Source organism: Abrus precatorius, unplaced genomic scaffold, assembly GCF_003935025.1.
Source record: "Abrus precatorius isolate BTA unplaced genomic scaffold, Abrus_2018 Scaffold3, whole genome shotgun sequence".
NCBI lineage: Eukaryota > Viridiplantae > Streptophyta > Magnoliopsida > Fabales > Fabaceae > Abrus > Abrus precatorius.
Window position 1 is genome coordinate 5,440,861 of NW_020874373.1, and position 21,984 is coordinate 5,462,844.

General features: G+C 29.1%; 2 protein-coding genes across 2 annotated transcripts; both read left to right on the top strand.

Moving 5' to 3' along the window:
* The first annotated feature begins 3,215 nt into the window (after window positions 1–3,215).
* On the top strand, window positions 3,216–5,702 carry LOC113861090 (protein GLUTELIN PRECURSOR ACCUMULATION 3-like). The gene is made up of 5 exons (XM_027493700.1): window positions 3,216–3,347; window positions 4,255–4,782; window positions 4,899–4,964; window positions 5,263–5,429; window positions 5,528–5,702. Exons 1-5 carry the CDS (start codon window positions 3,216–3,218, stop codon window positions 5,700–5,702), a joined length of 1,068 nt encoding a protein of 355 aa, XP_027349501.1.
* A 10,742-nt stretch (window positions 5,703–16,444) lies between these two features.
* LOC113861933 (homeobox protein knotted-1-like 10) lies at window positions 16,445–21,560 on the top strand. The gene is made up of 5 exons (XM_027495046.1): window positions 16,445–16,833; window positions 16,980–17,090; window positions 17,360–17,507; window positions 19,517–19,767; window positions 21,193–21,560. Exons 1-5 carry the CDS (start codon window positions 16,564–16,566, stop codon window positions 21,346–21,348), a joined length of 936 nt encoding a protein of 311 aa, XP_027350847.1. The 5' UTR covers window positions 16,445–16,563; the 3' UTR covers window positions 21,349–21,560.
* Window positions 21,561–21,984: the final 424 nt, after the last annotated feature.

Sequence of the window (21,984 nt, forward strand, 5' to 3'; positions counted from 1 at the left end):
TTCTGAAAGATAAAAAAAAGACTCTCTCTGTCTCCGTGACTGTTATAAGGTGGAGAACTGCAGATGAAAAGACCAAATACATGAGCATTAAATAAAAGGACCAAATACCAGTGCCACTGTGCCAGCCCGTGTAAACGCCGTCGCTTGTCTGGGTTGGGAATGTGAGCGTTGCCGTCAAGAATGGGATATCGAGTTTCGTTTCAGTCAACGGCACCTATCTGTCACACGGGACCCTATCTCCGAGGAAGCCATTTTTACCTACCTTTGTTGTTGTATCCAAGTTTTAATAAATTTTTATTACCAAATATTCTTAAGATATTAATTAAAATATTAATAAATAGTGTTTTCTGTACTTTCATTAAGTATTTTGTTATATTAATTTATAAATGAAAATATAAATAAATACACCATTTAACATATTGAAACTGTTAAAAAAAAACTTGAATTAATTATATCATGCCAACGCTGTCATTTAATAATGACTCGTTGTATAAAAAAAAAACTTTTATAAAAGTTATATATGCGAATATTATAATTGATTGAAAATATAGAAAATTTTATATATTTAATACATCAAAATTAAATTTAAAAACAAATAGTAATCTATTTATCATTTTTCTAATTAGAGTAAAAAGTTTTGATGAGTTCAATCTCAATTACTCACAGGTTCAAAACATATCACCAATTACACTAGTATTAAATTTTGGATTCATGTTTTTTTTTTATCTAACAAATATAAAGAAATCAACGGGAGATTTAGAGTGAACTTGAGTATATTATATATTTAAGTATTTATTTTATGTTATAAATATATTTAGAATAATTTGTATCACTTCAAAACTAGTCATATAAATTATCCTAAAACTTTTTCGAATAAACAACCCCCCATCTTATTAAATTAAATAATCATCCAATACTTTTAACTTATTAATTTTAACAAAAACACAGCCATTCTAAAATTTCTAACTGGAAGGAGGATAACGAGGAGTGTCTTTTCTCTGCGAGTGTACAACCTACTACATAAATTTCAGCTAGACAAAGCATGAAAGCAAAGATAACAACATAAAAACTTTAAAGCAAGAAAAAAAACTACTTTTTAATATTTATGATCAAAGACTCACGATAAAATATATTTGTAAAATATATTATTTAATATTGTTAATATATTAAACCTTGTAATAATCTATATATAATTTTTAAATATATTAAATAAATTATTTTAAACCTGATTTCTAATACGAAAAAAGAAGGAATTAATTAAAATTATGTATAAATTTTAACATATTAAAATATCAAATTATTAAATGATTATTTAAAAAGTTTAAAATATTTAATATGACATTCAATGTTTTTAATCATTATGCAAGGAAATGCATTAAAAAACTTATTTAAAACATAAACTTAAAATAATTCATATTAAAAATTATTCCCACTATATATTAAGAAAATAAAACAACAAGATTATTATTAAACGTATAAATTAATTGACATGATATTATTTTAACTTAAATTAGTGGTCTTAGATTTATGCTTTTGAATATTCAAATGCATAAATAATTTTTAAAAATATATCGTCCAGGATAAAAGATTATTTATCCAGAATAAAACTATAAGTTAGATAAAATATTTTAATGCAATAAAGGTTTAAAATGTCTATTGATCACAAAAGACAACGTGAAATAAATATTTTTTTAATAAGGTGATGAAATACTCATTAAAAAAAAAACCTTTTGAATTATACTCTCTCTCTCTCTCTCTCTCCTCCTAAGTCACATTCCATGATTTTACATCACTAGCTAATGTTCGTAGAACTTATCCAGCCCAGCAGGGCAACACCAGTTACATGTTTCTAATAGGTCTTCTGCTATGTTTGTATTATGAGTGTGTTTTGCAACAAAAAATTATACTTTTTTAACATCATAACGACGTTAGTTGGTAAAATTTTAAAATGTAATTAAATTTTTTTATAAAACACTATTTTAGTGGTATTTAGTTTATTAAAGTTTTATTATAAACTATTTAAATATTTTTAAAAATATAGATTCATAAAAAATATTTTAACTTATTTTATTTCTCATTTAGAATTATAATTAATGTTTATTCCCTCTCGTTTTTTTATTTAAACAACTAGATGATATTAAAAACAAAAATTTAATTTCATATTTGATGGTAAAAAATAAAATAAAATAAACGAAAGATATTTAACTATAATCTAATCAAGTGTTTAAATTGTTTTATAATATATATATATATATATATATATATATATATATATTGCTTAAACTGTGTCAATTTATCAATATTAACAAACACTCCTTTATTATTATTAAGATTCTGTTACCTTTAACTTTGAAGGTTGAGTTTAATTAATTAAATGTTGTGAAATTTTATGAACAATATATATTTATTATATTAAAAATATAAAATATACTAAATAATTGTTTAAATTCTTATTTATTTTTAAATATTTAACACAACTTAAACATTTAAAATAATTTTTCTTATTTTTATCACTATTGTTATCAATAATATTTATTATTATTATTAAGAGAATAAAATCATTAACATAATTTATTAAAAAATTATAACAGAGGTATATTAAAAGTTTTGAGATTTTTTTTAACGGCACCCTTAAATATTAGTTTATAAAATAATAAATTTTTACGAGAATTAATGTTAAAATTGTATTTAAAATTGGAGGGTATAACATTATATTTCTTAATACTCTTTAAAAGTTTATTCTCTAACAGATATATTTAGAATATTTGTTAATATTTTCTTAATAAGTATAATAAAATAGATTGATAATCTTTTCCAAAAATTTTTATTTTATAATTTTAACTAGTTTGGTGGACAACCTTGTTGCTTGTTGGCATTCGCCATTTTTGTTATCGGATTGAGGGTAGAATGTAACATATATAATGCGAAGGGAGGGAGAGTAAAATTGTTCTTTTCACTACATCCATCAGTTGCTGTTGGTTGCCACAGTGATTTGGACTTGAAAGCGCCCATCTTTTCATGTCCGTTGACATTGATTGTTGATACATCACTTGCCTTGTTGATGTCTTCTTTGAATCTCTCTTTCCATACGACTCTTCCTCCTCGACTGTTTCTTCATCTTTGTCAATCACTGTGCTCAACATAACTTTTTCAAGTTTAAACTGAACTTCACACATTCACACACTCTCGCACACAGAGAGAAAGAATATAGAAAGATGGGTTCTCTGGTAGCTCAAGTTGCCAAGAAGAAAGCAATGTGGCTGTGTCCAAAGGTTTTGGGTTCTAATCCTTCCGAAAGATGGGGGCACTCTGCTTGCTTCTCCAAGGGGCTTATGTATGTCTTTGGGGTATGAGATAAAATCCTTTTACTGGAAGAGAGAGAGAGAGAAGCTTTTGTTAAACTTTTTGTCGTAGTTCCATTTAGTAATTCATAACCACTAATTAGCTTCTTAATCACTTCTAGATGTTTTGTTAAACTGTTCTTTACTGGTTGTCCTCATTAGTTCCTTTGGTTTCCTGGGGATGTTTTTCCTGTACAGTCATGTATCTTCATCTCTGGGAATTTTGTTCTTGTAGTGTGCTTTAGAATTTCGTGAGCTCCTAGTACTACTATGAGTATGACTACTACTTCTTTAATTACTGCGTTATTTCTATCTATATGTGGCTAAGAACCAAATCACTTTCTTCTCTGAATTTTAGTTTTTTCCCAATCTCTTTTACCTAGCATTTTTCTTGGAGACAGTTGTCTGAATTCATTTTCCTTACTGTAATTAGTGTGACAACACGTGTTTGGGTTGCCATCATTTTTCTGCTTCCTTGATATAGCAATATTCACATTTTCATTCTTCTTGCGTTATAAAGCATGCACTGAAAAAGAAACTGTGCTGCTTTACTGTCCTGGTAATCTGAAAACCTCTTAGTTTATTATTTATTACTGTCTTGCCACTAAATAGATATTGCAAAAATTTAAGCACAATTAAAAGTAAAGAGATTAACATAAAAAGATTTTGCCTTTTCTTTTTAGGTTGAGATTACTTGGTTCATATTGTTAATGCAGCGTGTGAAAGTTAAGAAAATGCATGAACATAATCATTATTACCTTTCTTTTGTTCTATCACATACAATTCTTCATGTGGAAGCAAGTGAGCAAAATAGTGGACTTTATGAAAGTTCTTTTTGCTTTTAGTGATTATGTTTCTTGGGTTTGTAAGCTTTAAATGTAGTCATATAAGAAAATAGTGTCTACTATTTCAGGGTTGCTGTGGGGGACTGCATTTTTGCGATGTTCTGACTTTGGACCTTAACAAAATGGTTTGGAGCAAGCTTGCTACGACGGGTGAAAAGCCAGGGCCTAGAGATAGCCATAGTGCTGTCCTTGTAGGGCATAAAATGATAGTGTTTGGTGGCACAAATGGCTTCAAGAAGGTGAATCATATTCATATATTGGATCTTGTTACTAAAGAGTGGGTTCGCCCTGAATGTAAAGGGACTCCTCCTTCTCCACGTGAAAGCCATACTGCCACACTCGTTGGTGATGAAAGATTAGTGATATTTGGTGGTAGTGGAGAAGGCCATGCTAATTATTTAAATGATTTGCATATTCTTGATCTTCGGACCATGAATTGGACTTCTCCTGAGTTGAAAGGTGACTTGCCTGTCCCTAGAGACAGTCACAGTACCCTTGCAATTGGGAACAAACTTATTGTGTATGGTGGAGACTCAGGTGATCAATATCATGGCAATGTTCATATGCTTGATATGGCAACAATGACTTGGACTAGAGTATGGTCTTCCCTCTTTCTCTTTGATAATTGCTATTGGTTTTGTTGAAAAAGGAAACTAACGTATTTTTCACTCGATGGGATTTAACAATGGCTTTATTGGCATTTTATTGACAGATGACAATTCAAGGTTCTCCACCAGGAGTCAGGGCAGGTCATGCTGCTGTGAATATTGGAACAAAGGCAAGTTATATTACTGATGTATTCATTTTTATTAAGACTTCCCTATTACTAATACCATGTTTTAGTTCAGCTTAATTTTACAAAAATAATAATGGCTTATTTTTCAAAAGCTAAAAGAACTAAGCAATTATTTTTTCAGAAAAAAGTTGAACCAAACATGTACTTAAATTATTAGATTTGTTAAGACAACATTACATTTGTATTTATTTGCATAGAGGCACATCATTTTCAAATTAAGATGCTCAAATACGATTTGTATTAAGAAATCTGAAGTATATGAACTCTGCTTGATGCTCAGGTCTATATCATTGGAGGAGTTGGAGATAAACGGTACTATAATGACGTTTGGATCTTTGATATCTGCACTTGTTCATGGACGCAACTTGATATACGCGGTCAACAGCTGCAAGGGCGATTTTCTCACACGGCTGTTGTTGTAGACATGGATATTGCCGTATATGGCGGGTATAATCCTGTCTATCAATTTTATTTCAATTTTCAGCCAATGTTACAATGTTCCGCTCTCTCTCTTAATTGTTCAATTTTTGTTTTGTTGATAGCAGGTGTGGGGAAGATGAACGTCCTCTCAATGAACTGTTAGTGTTGCAGCTAGGAGCAGAGCACCCAAATGGACATTACCACATTCCCATGTGCAAACCTTTTGGAACTTACTGGAATCAAGACAAGAAGATTATCACAGGAGAAGCAGATACTAACTCGGTACTGAAGTTGATGTAACAATCCCATTATTTTACCTTGTTCAATTTTTTATCAAAATTAGAACTAATAGTGAGTTTTCAAGCAGAAAACTATTCTCGTGGCCATGGGGAATAATGTGCAAGTTGTTGGAAGAGGAGCTTATGAAGTTGCTTCAGAAAAAGTGCCACCTTATCATTTCGATTCAGGTGGGTTGAAACTTACACTTAATATCTTACTTAAATCTTAATATATATCATATTACTTTAGGGGTTAATTGACTGAAAATAAAAGGATTTTACGTAGGGACTTCCCGACAAAAGAGGAGAAGAATAGCCGCTGAAAAGATGTGGGATGTTGAATCGGAACAAGAAGAAAATTTTCTCTCATTGTCACTTCATTCATCTCCATATCAAGAACGGTCCCCATGTCAAAATTCAAATACATTGTCTCCAACCACTTGCCAACATGACAATGGCTCTAGTTATAAGAGAACTTTGAAGAATATCCCAGTAAGAAGTCCACAAGATCTTCACTTGCTAGAACATAAACTAAAACAAGAACAATGTCTTATTGATTATGAGGATAGAAAAAGGGCTCAACATAAGGCTGCAGAGCAAAAATCCCCTGGGCGAGGACCCATTCAACACGTGGTGAACCCTGTTCCTGCAGCTGTGAATGGAAGGATTTTCAGAGGGGTCTTATTTGCACCTGTATGTTTCTGAACTTTGGTGCTATAATGTGTCACATTATGATTATTATCTTAGTGTTGCAACTTGCAACTAACTAGTTTCAATAACAAACAAAAAATGCAGCAAGGAGCAGGAGTTGTCTCAAGCGGGGCCAGTGCTAAACCAAATTGTTCTCTAGCAAGTTCTTTTCCTTCCACTCAAGCATTTTTGAACTACAATCATGTGCATGCAGAGACTTGCCATGGTTCCAGCCAAACATCAGTGGCTCCACCATTGCCGGTTATGCGCGGCACTCCAACTGTATCCAAGGAGCATAAAATCAGAAGTGATCTTCAAGGGTTAGTGTTAACGCTTGGAGGACCTGCAAGTGGAGATCCTCAGGTGAAATATTGAGGAGGCAAATAAAATAAGGTTCGTGTAAATTTCGGACATAATCTTAAGTACTTGAATTGAATCATTGTAGTATTTGATTTTCGCTTTCCAGTGTAATCCTGTCATCTTCTCGTACAATGGGAAGATTTTTGTTTCATGATAATTAATAAGATAATTTCCTCTTAATGGTTACAAGTTAGGATTTGGAGTAAGTTTAAATTGTATTCTTACGCAAATATGTGAAAATTGAACTTCATAAAATTTTAAAATAATTTAAATTGAGCAGAAGCTCTGGCATATAATGTATGGGTGTGGCCAAGGCACAACATGGATGAATAGCTTCTAAAATTCTCAAAATAGGTACGTTGCATAACGCTACTTGTTTGCCCTAGCCTATATGATACAGTGGTTAAAATTGTTTAAAGGTAAAGGAGTGCTCTGTGTACTTACCAATCAAAATAGTGTCAGAGCAACTAAAACTGTTAAAACATGATGCAGGGTAAGATATAGTAGTATTACTTTTATACACAATTTTATAACATTCTCTTTATGCATTTACCTTGTATCTTGTTTCACTCCATCACTCTTGACGTTCTAAATTTCTTTCTTCTTTGTATTTAACTTTTTATTTAATATTCATTTTAAAACTTTTAAGAAGGTTAATTATAAAATATAACAATTATTCAGTGGAGCGCAAAGGATAAGGTCAAAAAATATTGCACTATGAGTTGTGCAGTGCAGAGGTGGCTGATTGGCATTTATTTTATTGAGGCACTGCTACTAATTATGGCGATGCAGGAATAATATGGGAAAAGGTGATGAACTTGCTATAAAAGAAGATGAGAAAGCAAGTAGATATGTATTCATTTTGGAAGTTGAATGAACTAAGATTTTTGTAACGGTATAGATATGCATGTTTTGAATGGAAGTTGGTCCACAAGAAAAATATTTCTTGGCTTGCAATTGCAATATTGTGGAACATGTGGAAACAGAGAATGAAGCATATAGTAGTGATTTTGAAGAACAGGTGCTGGGAGTGGTACAAGGATTTGAAGAGGGGCCGGGCAGGTGGGGCAGAGACTCGGGCACAGTTCACAACAGAAAATTTCGCCCGTGCTTCCCGCGGGACGCTGTCGTTCTGTCTTCCAATGTTGAGAGAGAGAGAAATGGAAATGGAATTGGCCCACACTACCCAATGGGTTGGTCCCTGTCACTTGTCTGATCTGTCTGCCACGTCCACGGATAGTTGCAGCAAATGAAATAGTTTTGTATTTATGTATTTTTATTATTTTACTATAATTAATTTTTTCATGTTAATATTAATATAGTATATATTTCTATTATCATTGTTAGGTAGTAGGTACCTTACTTTTATATATTTTATTATCTAAATATCTGAAAAATTATATTATCTATCATATTGTCTATAATTACTTTGTCTTTTGTAAAAATACATATGTATAAAAAAAATACTCTTTAAAATTAAAAAATATTTCTAAAATTGCAATCTGTCAGCATTTTCACTAGTACACCTTCATGATTTTCACGCAAGAACTAAAGGATTCGGCAGATATTTGTTCCGATACGGAAAATGATAATACAAAAGAAAAAAAAAACTTTTTTTATTAGAAAAGGAAATTTTGTATTAAAAAAATATAATTATATTACATAATATTTATATTTTTAACATGAATACATTTGTCACTAAAAAAAATCTTTTTCTTCAAATTTATTTTCTCCTTTTTTAGGGATAGAGAAAAAATTATGTGCTCTACTTTTCTTTGATTTCTCTTCATTTAATTGTAAAATAAAAATTAATTTATTCACTCTTTTTTTATCTATCTTATCTACCAACTTTTATCCCAACTAAACTAAATAAAAAATATAATTTTAATTATTTTATATAATAAAAGTTTAAGCACATATACTTGTATGGATGTGTTCAATTTTACATAAACATCTGAATAAATTATACATCTCAAAAAGAGATGTAAAAATAAATAATAAATAAAATATTAAATAAATTCCTTCTAGTAATTAGATACAAAATTATAATATTATTTAATGTTAAATTATTATATCAATCAAAAATATTTTTAATTTTTACAAAATTTAATTTTAAGATGATATTAATAACATATTTTAATTAACTGTCAGTATAAATATTTTTATGATTAATGCATTTACTGCCACAAATATAAGAATAAATTGAGATAGAGTCGTACCAATATATATATATAAAGAATGAATTAGTGGAGTTGTAAGGTAGGTCAAACATCACTGGGAACTAAATTTATAACAAGAAATGCTTTTCAAAGCAACAAAATATAATTTTTAATATTAATAGCTGACAGTAGTGGTAGTAATGAACGAAAGAGGGAGAGTCATGAGTCAAGAAGGATTGATTGATTGATTGAGTGCTATTGTGAGTTTTTAAGATTGAGGGTTGAGTGGATGAATGAACATCATCAATAAAAGAAAGGGCCCAACTAGAGCCTGTGCATGAGGAGTGCTTCACTCAAACTCTTGAAAAGAAAACATAGTTGCAATCATGTTGACAAGACTTTTACCCCCCCTCCACTACACTACACCCCATTAGCCTTTGCTTAAGTGGAAGAGAATAAATAAATATAAAAATATGTTTTTCTTTTTTAATTAAACAAAAGTTTAATTATTTATTTATTTAATGAATAAAAAATTAAAAACAAACTACTATAAAACCATGTGTTCTTATAAAACTAAAGTATTCGCCTTATATTATTTCACAACAGGGATAACATAAAATAGATATAAACTTTTTTACTTCTATGAACAATTTCTCACTTACATTGTGTTTGGACTATAAGAAATGTAAGAAAAGAAAAAAAATTAAAAAAATATTTTGTGAACTAAGAATTAAGTTACTCATGAAATAACTTAATTCTTGCTGTTTTTGTGTATATTTATTAACAATAAATGAAGGAATAAAGTTATATTTTTATCCTATCATTGTTTGGATTATTTTATTTCATTTTCTTCCTTCTAAGTTAGGATGTATGGAAAAGTAATGCAATGTTGCCTTCGTTCTTACTGTTCTCATTTCCTCCAATATTCTTTAACAGGTTCACCCTCCAAGCCATATAGTTGTTTTTTGTGTTTTAATCTATCTTGATATTGAAGATGCTTAAAGTTAAAGGCACTGGCAGAGAAATAAAACGAATGGTTGAACTGAATAATATGCTTGAAGATGTATAATATTTGAACGAAATGGTGAGTAACAAGTGCCAACCTTGCCCCATACACAGTATGGATGAATAATGCCTAGTGTGGACAAATATACATTTGGAACAAGGACAGTATTGAAATAATAAAGTTATAATTCTTATGATTCCATTGACTTCCTAAATAATAGAGGGATATTTTTAACTCGCTCTATCTTAAAAGTATTCAAAAAATGAAATAAAAAAATTTACTCTACTCTATTTTATTCTACTTTCATTTGCCATTATTTTCACTTTTCTTTGCTCTCTTGGATGAGAAAAGTGAACAAAGACTCTTTATTACTTCACTTTTCTCCCTTCTTGTCATCTTCTTCAGATTCTTTTCTTTTTCTGTTTTTGGTCGTTAGATTGCCATTTTCTTTTCTTTTTTTGTCAATGATTGCCAGCCACACATGTATTCATGGGCCAAAACCCAATCCATTTCGCTGAATTGTCTAATTTGGAGTCCAGTGGTAATTGTCATTTTATTTATACAAGTTCATGGATCTTGTCGACCAAAAATATATCTGTTTTGAACTGAAAACTAAATTTTTAAATTCGGCTAAGACTTTTTTTTTTTTTTACTCTTTTAAGTGCTCTAACGGATAATAAGTTAAATTTTTTTAACTGTGTCGTCGTTTCAAATCCTATCCTCCTTCCTTTCTCCTTGGCTCTCAAATAAAATAAAATGTTTAATTTTCTTGTTCTCAATTTGACGGAGAAGTGAGAATAGGACAACTTACTTGTTGGTAACCTATCACCTAACCTATATAAATTTTAGGTTAGGATAAACTTATTTATTACATTAGTCAATTATTTTTTTATTTAATTAAAAGGTCAAATTTCGAGTAACTCATTTTTTAACTTAATATATTAGTCTATTTATTATTAATAAGAATAATAACAGTGATAATAATATAGTATTTTAAGAATATATATTTATTTTATTTAAATGCTTATATTTGTTTATTTACATCTTTTATTAACCTATTCGGAGATAAGGTTCTGTATCTTATTTTTTTTAAAATATTATAAAATACTTTTTTAATAAGTTTTTAAGGCCAGATTAGTCTTTAAAAAATAGCTTTATCAAATAAATAAACACAGCTAGAGTCTTAAAAACTTAATTTAATTTGTTTTATTTTTATCTATATATGTGTTCTTACATTCAGTATAAATTTAAAAATTTTAATACTTAATTTAAATATTTTATTTAACTTATATCTAAATATCTAAAAAATAATAAATTATAACTTATTAAATATAAATTAAATTAAAGGCTTAGAGTTACACTAATGTAAAAAAATCTTACCCATATATATATAAGGTAAATATGATAAACAAGAAAGAAATGTTATCGCTAAAAAAATGGCCAAGTAAGTGGATCTATATGTTCAATAAAGTGTAGAAGGAGGAATTTTATGCGTTCACATAATATTTTTCATTTAGAAATTGTCAAGTGCTTTAGTGTTTAATTTTTTACGAAACCAAATGATAAATAATCGCTTGACCGAGTTGCAAGTTGCAGCTTGCAAGAGAACCATCTCCATTCAATTTGCTCACAAGTGATAAACTCATTGTCTACAGCCAAACCCCAAATTTAGTCACAACAAGACAAATTAGTTGAGGATTACAGCAAGAGCTGGTAATATCTGATTTTGCCATAGCCATTATTAGTTCTTCTAATTGTAGAGCAACTGAAATCACAAATACACTCAAATCATAGCCATCTTTTTTCTTGGAAATGTGGGGTAAAGGTCGGAGACAAATTGAAGCACGGTTTCAGCGAGCACTTTTCATTAGGGAAAAATTAATAATTAACTGTAGTATTATAAATACTCTTTTACGTTATTTTTCAAAATAAAATTAAAGTTTTAATTAATAATCAGTATAAGCAGTTCATGAAAGAAAGAAAAACGTGTAAATTTTGTCCTTTTCATTACTAACTAGGATATTAACAGATAAACATCGGCAAGTTATCCAAGTGGCTTGAAAGAAAAGGGGTTCAAATGTCTTCTAACCTTTGATAGTTTCAAGGTTGAAAGTGTTTATCCAGGAGAGAAATAATAGTTTCATTTTATTAAAAGTTATGTTAATTTCAGTTAATAATTGTAAAAATTTATTAAAAAAATATTTATTATATTTTTATAACTTTAATATAATAACTTTATATTTTTTTTTATAAATTTATTTTATTTATAAATGCTTAAATTTACTCTAAAGACTAAAGTTAACGAAATCTTTTTATTAAATATAAACAGTAATAGCTAATAAATAAATTTGAATGTCGTTTGTTTCATTAAATAATCCATAATCACGATTGAACGAGAAAAAATATATAAAATGAAATTTATCATGATTAATTGAAAAACTTATTAATTATTTTTAAGTAAAAAAACAATTTTTTCAATACTATCATATCATATCACTAGTAATATGAAAAAGTGAATCCATAATACTCTCTCTGTAAATACGAATTATATGTGTATATATTACTTGAGCAGCGGAAACCTCTAGTCTGAGTTATTTTAAGGCAGAAACAATTGGAGTGGAGATTGCTTGTGGATTATGAAAATGAATAGTCACATAGAATTTCTAGTCTTCGAATGACTTACTTAATATCATAATTCTTTAAAAGATAAAATTGATGTAAGCAACAAATTTAAGAGACTGAAGTAGTCTTTGTTTAGTAATTTGTATTACTCTGTTCATTTACATATACAATAACTTGATTAACATTGACCTGTTATTATTAGAAAGATCAACATCATAATATATACATTTGTGCATTATACAAGCCTAGTTATAAATTATTTACCAACAATTGATTACTCGACTTGAATCAAAGTCAGGATCGGTAATACAATGGTTTAAATATGCAGATTTCAATCAAACTTGTGAAAAAATACTTCTGAAAAAGGAACAAAAGCAACAAATTCCAAGCTATATGGAAAAAAAAAAGAAAGGATGGGACCTACCTATTAGACATCATAAACAAAGGATGTCTACCCAAAACAAATTATCGAAGAAAAGTTCCCGAGGTCCATAAATAGGGGGCTAATAACTTCTGTTCATCCTGCAAGAGTTGTCTGATTTCCAAACTTTCACTTCACTTGAGATCCATATCTTCTCGAGTTTGCAATGTTGGTCAAAAATTTCAGTAGACTCTATTAGAGTTATATTTTCAGTTGATTTAAATATTAATTTTTTAAATTTTAATGTCAAAGTTTTGATTTAGTTTGTGATAAAGAAAAAAAATTATAAAATATATAAACTTTTTAAGATTAGAAGCCTAAAAATTGAGTCTAAAAGATCATTGAAAGTGTGAAAAAATATTTAGATAATAGGATTGAATAAATCAGTTTGACATTTATTGAGTTAACCTCTCGAATAATACAACATATGACAGTTTAGAGAAAAACTTTACATAAAATGATAAATATTTTATATAATTGAATACATTTTATGATATACTAATCTTAATATCTTTATAATAAAGTTCACTTTTTATAAGCAATTAAATTTCAAATTTTTTGTTTCATAATTTTTTAATTTAGCTAAGTAGAGACTCTAAAATATTTTTTTTTAATTAAGTACGCAGAAAACTCTTTATCATTAAAAAAAAAAGTAAATATAGTTAAATCTTTACGATTTCGTATATACTATATAACTCATGTAATTCATATTACAACTACCATTTATATTAATTTCATAGTATTTGAAGATAGTAAATCTCAAATATATTTAAAAAAAAGGGTAAATTTGATGGCTAACTTATTTAAAATTTATAGAAAATAATCTTGTTTAGTGGGGAAATACAACATGTAAGACTGTCAAAAATTACAATTGTTCTCCAAAAAATGGCAACTTTTTATCGTTCGTTTGTTGCTAAAATTTAGAATAATTATTTATTTTTTGGTTTTGTACGTTTATAGATTATTTTCAATATTATATAAATAAATTATAAATATTTTTTGGCCAAAAAAAATACACATTTGCATTTAATATCTACTTTGTAAAACGATGATAAAATTATTAGAAAGATACGTAGAAGAAGGTAACAAGATTCTTAAATTTAATAGGTGTCTCTTTAGAGTCTGCGGACCCCATTGTCTTTTTCATATTCAGAGTTAACATATAATTGATGCATTGGTTCATTGAATATATCTTGAAAAGCAGATAATTAACTTGGAAAGCATCAGCTTCAGCTCTCAACTTAAGGTCAAAGAGATTAGTGTGCTTTTAAAAAGGATGACTATCCTTCTCAGGCAGATTTGCCTTTATTATTTTTGGGGCATATTTCAAGGTATCGCCAATTATATGCAAAAAACTGCTGAAAGAAAACATCATTTTATAAATCACTTAATCAAACTTTGGCATTAACGATTACTTAGTGCTGTATTTTTATTTTTTTTTGTAAATATATTATCAACGTTAAAAGACAAATTTCTATGCTACCGATAAATTAATGAAATATTTTTTAGTTCACATTATGTAAACAATATTTTCACACTTTTATTAGAGCTGGTATCTGTTACATTAAATATTAATTTTAAATACTTACATCGTTTAATAATTTTGTATATAATATCAGATTAATCAGTCCTTATTTACTTTATAGTTTTTATTTTAATAGTATTCATAGTATAAACATCTTACTAGATGAATTTAATTCAAGCATGGCAAAAATAAAATTATTAAACTAAATCAATTTGAACATAGTTATTCCAAATGAAAGTTAAAATAAAGCAAATTAACCTTTCGCCCCCCCCCCCCACCCTATATGAGATGTTATTAGAGGTGTTGACACTATGAATTACATACATTTTTAAACATAAAGTTATCTAATTTGATTAAAAAAAGACAATACATTTTCAATTTGGATAAATTCGAATCAAAATTTAAAATAATTTAATTTAGTCTTATTAATGGCTGTTTATCTGGGATTGAATGATTAGATTTTATGTTCTTATTTTAAAACTAGTTAAAAATAGTAAATAAGTTATTTTATTATTTTAAAAAATATTCAATTCAATATTTCGAGTTTATTTTAAATAATTAAAAATGATAATCTTTTATTACAAAACTATATATTATATTCAGAATATAAAGTATGAAAACGTTATATCTTTTCAATACAAATTTATTATTTTTAAATATTTAAAACTATCTCTAAAAATTAAATGTAACAAATGATTACTATACAACTTGTTTTTATATATAACAAAATTTGTATTAAAAATGAAACACGATAAAAGTTTTAAATTAATAGATTTATATACTAAAATAATCATACACAACCATAAAAAACAACAACATGAAACTTTAAGATTAAAATATGAAATCCATAAAAAAAAATGAAAAACTAAATAATTTTATTAAAATAAGTGAACATTTTTCTACAAATCAAAATTTCAATGTATGCTCGTAACTTTTGTATAGATAGACGTAATTAATTTTAAAAATTATAAAAAAATACGATGTAAAAACAAAAAAATAGTTTTCTTTTTCTTATAATTTATTTTAAGTTACATTAAATTATAAATATTCATTGAGGATATATTATTATTATTATTAACCTTAAACTCATTTTCAATAGTTGTATTTAAATAGATAATAGTAATAATAATAATTTATTATTATTATATTGAAATTTTAAAACTGTGATTACAAAAATTATTATATTAGTTTAAATAAATTATTATTTCATAAAAAAATTGTTCATTTCAATTTTTACTCTCTACAAAAAGTTTATTTAATTTTAATTCTTAAAAATAAAAAAAATTATATCGTTGTAGTTTTTAATAAAAATAAAAATTACGGGCTTAAGTATTTGTTAAATATAAAAATAAAAACTGAATAAAATATTTATAAAGAATAAAGAGTGTTATATTTATCGTATAAATATATGGTGGTTTTTAGTTGATTGGCCTCATTTATAGTTCTAATGTGAGGAGATAGATGGACCCACGTATTAAAGCAGGGCAATGAAACATTGTCCAGAGTGAGATCACACACTGACTAAGTGATTTCTACACAATACGTACAACCTATCCTATACTTATCACTGACGCCATCTACATCATACCCATACATCCACATGCTGAAATCAATTCACTTCACAAACCAGACACACTCACCTTCCTTTCTCTTTCCTCTCTCACTCCATCCACCATCACTTTCTCTGTCTTCTTTCCTTTTCCCAGGTCTTCTTGGAAAAGAAAAGTCTTTGTGCACTGCAGCTACCGTAAGTAATTCTCCATCTCTTCCTCTGTGTCATTATCATGCGTAATTTCGTATAAACGTACACATTCACTTACACCCCCTCCTCTTTCTTCTATCCATTTCTTTTCTCTTCCCTTCTGTACCACTTTTATTAATCAACAAATACTGCTGCTTATGGGCTCAGGGCCAATAACTAAATATTAAGAACCTACGTATATATAGGTCGTACTATATATTTGAACTAGAATTAAAAAAACTTATAGTAATTTTAATTAGATATACCATATCGTTATTTAAGTTTAGCTCTGCTTGCTGGAGTGCACTAGTGTAGAATTCACCGACTCAGTGAGATATTTGAATCTATCCAGAGCCGTGATGGAAGCAGTATACAGGTGGAAACCTCCTTTGTCTTGTCCAGAGGATGTTGTTAGAGTTGGGAACGCGAGCGTTTCAGCAACTACTACTGCTACCACTACTTCTGAATTGCGTCTAGGGTCAGCTGAGGCTAATTGTTACCTCCAGCTGGAAGCTCCTGCTGAACGAAATGTTACCGGGTCAGATATGTCGGATCGGCTTATCAAGATCCAGATCGCAAATCACCCTCTTTATCCTGATTTACTGGCTGCATACATAGGATGCCAAAAGGTTCATACAAAGATTATAGATATGCTTTAGAGTTAGTGTTTTTTTTTTAATGTCCAATATTAAATCTTAAGCAAGCAAGCGAGTAAGTTTCTCTTGTGAATATGAATAGTTGAATACTAAGTAGTTGTAAGCTGTTGTTTGGAAAGGTTGGAGCACCACCGGAACTGATATCGCTTCTTGAAGGAATAGCCCGAGAAAGCCACTCCATGAATGCTCACCGTGAGATAGGGAATGGTCCTGAACTTGATGAATTCATGGTATACTTTGAAATTTCTTTTTTTACCCTCTTTAGGGTACATATGTTGATGTATGTTGCTTTGTTTCCAAATAAGTTGGAGGGAAAGTCAAGAGATTGGAAGAAAATGATGTAATTTTGGTGACTGTTTTTACGGTTAAATTTCGGGAAATTTATTAGTTGGCCACTTGGTTTTCTTTTTGCTAAATATAGAAACATCATATGGGTGGCCATGGAATTGTTGTGTTGTTTCTGAATGAGGATTTGAATTGTTGTTGTTGTAACCTGAAGGAAACGTACTGCGAAGTTCTTCATAGATACAAAGAGGAGTTGTCAAAGCCCTTCAATGAAGCGACTTTGTTTTTGGGTAATATGGAATCACAACTCAGCAATCTTTGTCAGGGAACACTAGCAAAGTCATCGGACAACAACCGCTCGGGTAAACACGTGATTTCAAACTTATTCCTTTGCGTTGTATAAAATGCCTGGTATTTTCATAGTGTCAAGTGAGTTTTAGGAACTCAAATCCTCGAAAACTAACATTTTTTGAGAGCAAGTTCAGGTTTATTCTTGTATATATTATTGTTTTTTATTTTCTTCCGATGTCTGAACATAGATGGCCCTTTTGTGTACGTTAAAGATGTAGTTGATTTAGAAATATTTAATTTGAACATCCACCCCCGCTCCTGTCCTTTAATTTAAATTTAATTTTATCGCCTACACTGTTTGAAAGACAGACGATTTTTTATAATTGTTGGTTTGTTAACTATTTTCTCCTTTTACATGAGTGGTGGTGAGGTCAATATCTTCGCCTTTAGTGAATAGATGAAATTTTACTCTTGTTGTTCTAATTCAGTATGGTGAAAACAAATATAAATTGCCTGTCATAGTTCTATATTATTTGTTTACTTGATATATGCAATGATAATGCAGTTTTATAGATTTAAACTCTCATATGCGGATATCTTATATCGTTAAAGTCTAATTTTATTTCTGGTGTTTGATCAGAAGTAATTTTTGACATTTATAAGAAAATTCTATTTTACTAGTATATCTTTCGATACATTTCATTTGTTATTTTTTACCATTAATCTCAGCTACGCCCTAAATTTGAATAATTTTAGGGCATTAATGCAAGAATTAAATTGAGATTGAGATGGTGATCGTTCTTTTTATTGCAAATTTTACTCAGGCATTTAATCATACCTTCAGGTTCATATGTTAATTTCTTTTATAGGAATATTACTCTTATTTTTAATATATGATTTTGTCGTCCATATAAATTTGATCTTTCAATATAATAGACTAATAGTTTATTGGTTTCCTAACTGAACAACAATGATGGCGACGTTTTGGAACCAAGTTATATTTTAACATATTTGAATTTTCTTAACAATATAATTTCGGAGTTTTCCATTCATTAGATACAAAAATGTCATTTTCCAATTCAAATTTTATTACACTACCCCTATACGTACTCATTCTTAATTAACCAGTATTATTAAACTTAATTTGGTCATTAATTCGGTTGAAGTATTGAGATACTGGGTCGATTTGTTCAACTTTTAGCTTTGCTTTCAAACCTGTTCAACCACATGGGTTGTGGTTCATTCGGTTCAGCATCGATTTCGCGGTACAATATTGGTTTGTGGACACAACCGTATGATTGTCTTCGTTCGACTTCCAAATGATCCGGTTCGTGGCTGAACTTGTTGACTTTAATGACTTTGCTTTTAGGGTTAAAAAAAGAGGAGGGGAAAAGTAAAATTACTTTCTCTTCTTTTTTATCCTGATAAAAGAGAGGGTGTAAGGGTAATATATTAAATATATATACTAAAAATAAGTTTGAAGTAGGATATTCATATAATCAAGAACAGCATTTTGCTTTCTATGAGCTTTCTGTCTTGGGTAACTGAGTCGAGTTGTATACTAGCGATAAAGGATAGTCATTCCTAAGAAGTAAACATGCATAGTCAGAGCTATAACTGATAACATATAGATTGAGAACCATTTTAATAGATCCAATGTCATAAAGAAATGGCCAAAAAGTGAAAAACAAAATAGATGTTAAAGCCTTACTTAAGCATGTAATAATAATAGAGGGTGTAATTAATCCCCAGTTTATAATCAATTATTTTAGCTAAACTTTTACACATGGTCATTTTTTTTACCTCAAGCCTTGGCTTAACAATATGTTCTCTTCTCCATGAGGGCAATAACCAATTTGTTTGTATTTGTGGGAAATTTCCGTCCAATTAATTAAGCGTCTTAATAAATAATAATCTTAGTACACGTTTCTCGACAGATACTGAAGTACTTTGTGTGTGTGCATGTATACATTGTCAGTCATTCGTTATTTCTCATAACTAAGAATCTAATTTTGTGTTTGTCTTTTTCGGCACATATATTGAGGGCCCTTGTGTTTTGTATTTTCATGAGACTCGGTAGCTGGTGGAGCATCAGAGGAGGAGTTAAGTTGTGGGGAGATGGAAGCTGTTGAAAGCCATGTATCTTCTTCTTCTGGTACTTGCCCAGGTGATCAAAAGCTTAAAGAAATGCTTCTTCGCAAGTACAGTGGCCATTTTAGCAGTTTGAAAAAGGAATTTCTAAAACGAAGGAAAAAGGGGAAGCTGCCACGGGATGCAAGGATGGCACTGATGGACTGGTGGAACACCAATCATAGGTGGCCATATCCTACGGTAATTGCTTCTAATATCTTAAAGCATACCTATTCATGTCAAAACGAAAACTTGCTCCTTTACCTTCAATTAGTCCAGATTTATTTTCGTGAACAAATTATTGTGTACATGCATTAGCACTTTTAGGTGGTGGTGGTAGGATAATTTCAACAGCAAACTTTTGTCTCCCTTAATTTAATATATTCATGCATCGCTAGGTTTGTTTCAGTTAGTAGCTGTAGAAAATGAGGATGAGATGGTCATGAGTTAGGGGATATGGTATGGTGTAGAGGAATTTCGTACGAGTTTGTTAAATCAGAATGCTAGTAACATACTTTTTTTTATCTTTAATATATTCTTGACTGTTAGCTAATATTTTTTAAAAATTATAAAAATTGCATATATTTTATTTTTATTTTTATTTGTGTCATACTCCTTCGGCATTTTCTTACACATAAACCTTTCGATACTTCGATTAATGGGTATATTATCTGGTTCTGGTCCAATTTGCATTGTCATTTGCCATTCTCCGCAAAAGCTTCTTTAACCCGTAGGTTTCCGAATTCTCCGATAAGAGATATATTTGTCCTTCTAATGGCTTGTGAAACTTTTTCTGTCAATAATATTTTTGTTTTGATAAAGATTATATTATTTTTACAGTGCATTTAGATACACAGCGTATTTAAATGTTTAATGCTTTTTAAAACAATGATTTATCTCATTAATTTAAAAATAATTTATCAAAATAAGTTAAAAATAGTTTATTTTAATACATTTATAGTAAAAAAATGATTAAAATAGCTAATAGAAGTTGTATTTTCACTAACTGTTCATGAGTTCACAAGTTCTTTCTAAACTATGCTCTTATTCTTAAATGCATTTTGCTTGATTCAAATCTCGTGAATTTCTCTCTCTATATTCTAGCTAGCCTGTAGACATCTATCTCTCCATCTGTGGTACCTAGGGATTGGTATATTCGATCAAAAGTTCTATCTTTCACCCCACCGCTGTTTTAGTATCTTTGCTACAAACATACTTTTCTCAATTTTCAAAATCTTACACGAGGATTGTGTTTTATAGCATTCCCTCTTGACCGAGACTGTATCTTCTGAAATAGTTTATTTTTTCAATTTTTACTAAATGAATTTTACGTTACTCTAAGTACAGAATACCCGTTTTGTTTAGTGACAAATTTCATTCACTACCAAACACTGACTTATTATTATTTCAAAGATGAGTTTAATTTGGTAAAAAATTAATTAGAATAATATTTTTTAATTAATCAATCATAAAGTATAATATCAGCTAGAATTATTGATTTTTGTAATACTTAATTAAAAAGTGAAGTCTATCATGCATTTTAGTTAATTTATATTATCCTTCTTTTAATATATGAACAGTGAATTAACCTCATTATATAAATGGCTTGAAACTATATTGATACAGGAGGAAGAGAAAGTGAAATTATCAGAAATTACTGGACTGGATCAAAAGCAGATAAATAATTGGTTCATCAACCAGCGAAAACGGCATTGGAAACCAACTGAGGATATGCGATTTGCCATTGTGGACGGTGGCAGAGGAGGACCTATGTTTTTGTAGTTCTGCAAGTGGCACCTCAACATGTACCCCTATGCTGGAGTAATGTAAGCATTCCTATATATTCCAAAATATACATATTTTTGGAGTCTGCATTATTGTATATGCCCAAGTACGTTTGGCTTGTATCCTTGTCAAAGTTATAGTTATGGTAGGGTAGTGCGTCATTGTTGTTCGACATTAATTTTTGGTAAACCATGAATGATGTTCAACACAGTAATTTTTGGGTGGTTCTTGCCAAAATTTTATTTATAACATTAAGGACAGCACCTAAAACATAAGACGATATGACATGCAATCTCATCTTTGACCAAAAAGATTTTTACCACTAATAACGAAATAAAAGTAAATTTATCATTTAATCAAAACGACATTTATGCAATCGGCCCGAGCTAAATCGGACGGAGTATCTTGTTCTTATAAAGACAAAAAAAGAGAAGAAAACTTCTTATTTCATTCAATTTCTTACTCTCGTATTCCTTTCGTTTTGGTGCATAAAAGATAAAAGTAAAAACATTATTTTACAAATCCAATCATTGGTGTAGTTTAAGTTTTGAGAGTATAAATTATATTTAAGGGTCTATTCATAAGACACATGGCTACAGCTTCCTTAGATATAAAATCACAAATGTTTATTGA

Bases quoted from the DNA above. Each gene is read 5' to 3' on its own strand.
- LOC113861090 (XM_027493700.1), top strand. From the start codon at position 3,216: ATGGGTTCTCTGGTAGCTCAAGTTGCCAAGAAGAAAGCAATGTGGCTG. The intron at 3,348-4,254 runs GTATGAGATAAA...CTACTATTTCAG, and splicing joins GGCTTATGTATGTCTTTGGG to GGTTGCTGTGGGGGACTGCA. The intron at 4,783-4,898 runs GTATGGTCTTCC...TTTTATTGACAG, and splicing joins CAACAATGACTTGGACTAGA to ATGACAATTCAAGGTTCTCC.
- LOC113861933 (XM_027495046.1), top strand. From the start codon at position 16,564: ATGGAAGCAGTATACAGGTGGAAACCTCCTTTGTCTTGTCCAGAGGAT. The intron at 17,091-17,359 runs GTATACTTTGAA...TGTAACCTGAAG, and splicing joins CTGAACTTGATGAATTCATG to GAAACGTACTGCGAAGTTCT. The intron at 19,768-21,192 runs GTAATTGCTTCT...ATATTGATACAG, and splicing joins ATAGGTGGCCATATCCTACG to GAGGAAGAGAAAGTGAAATT.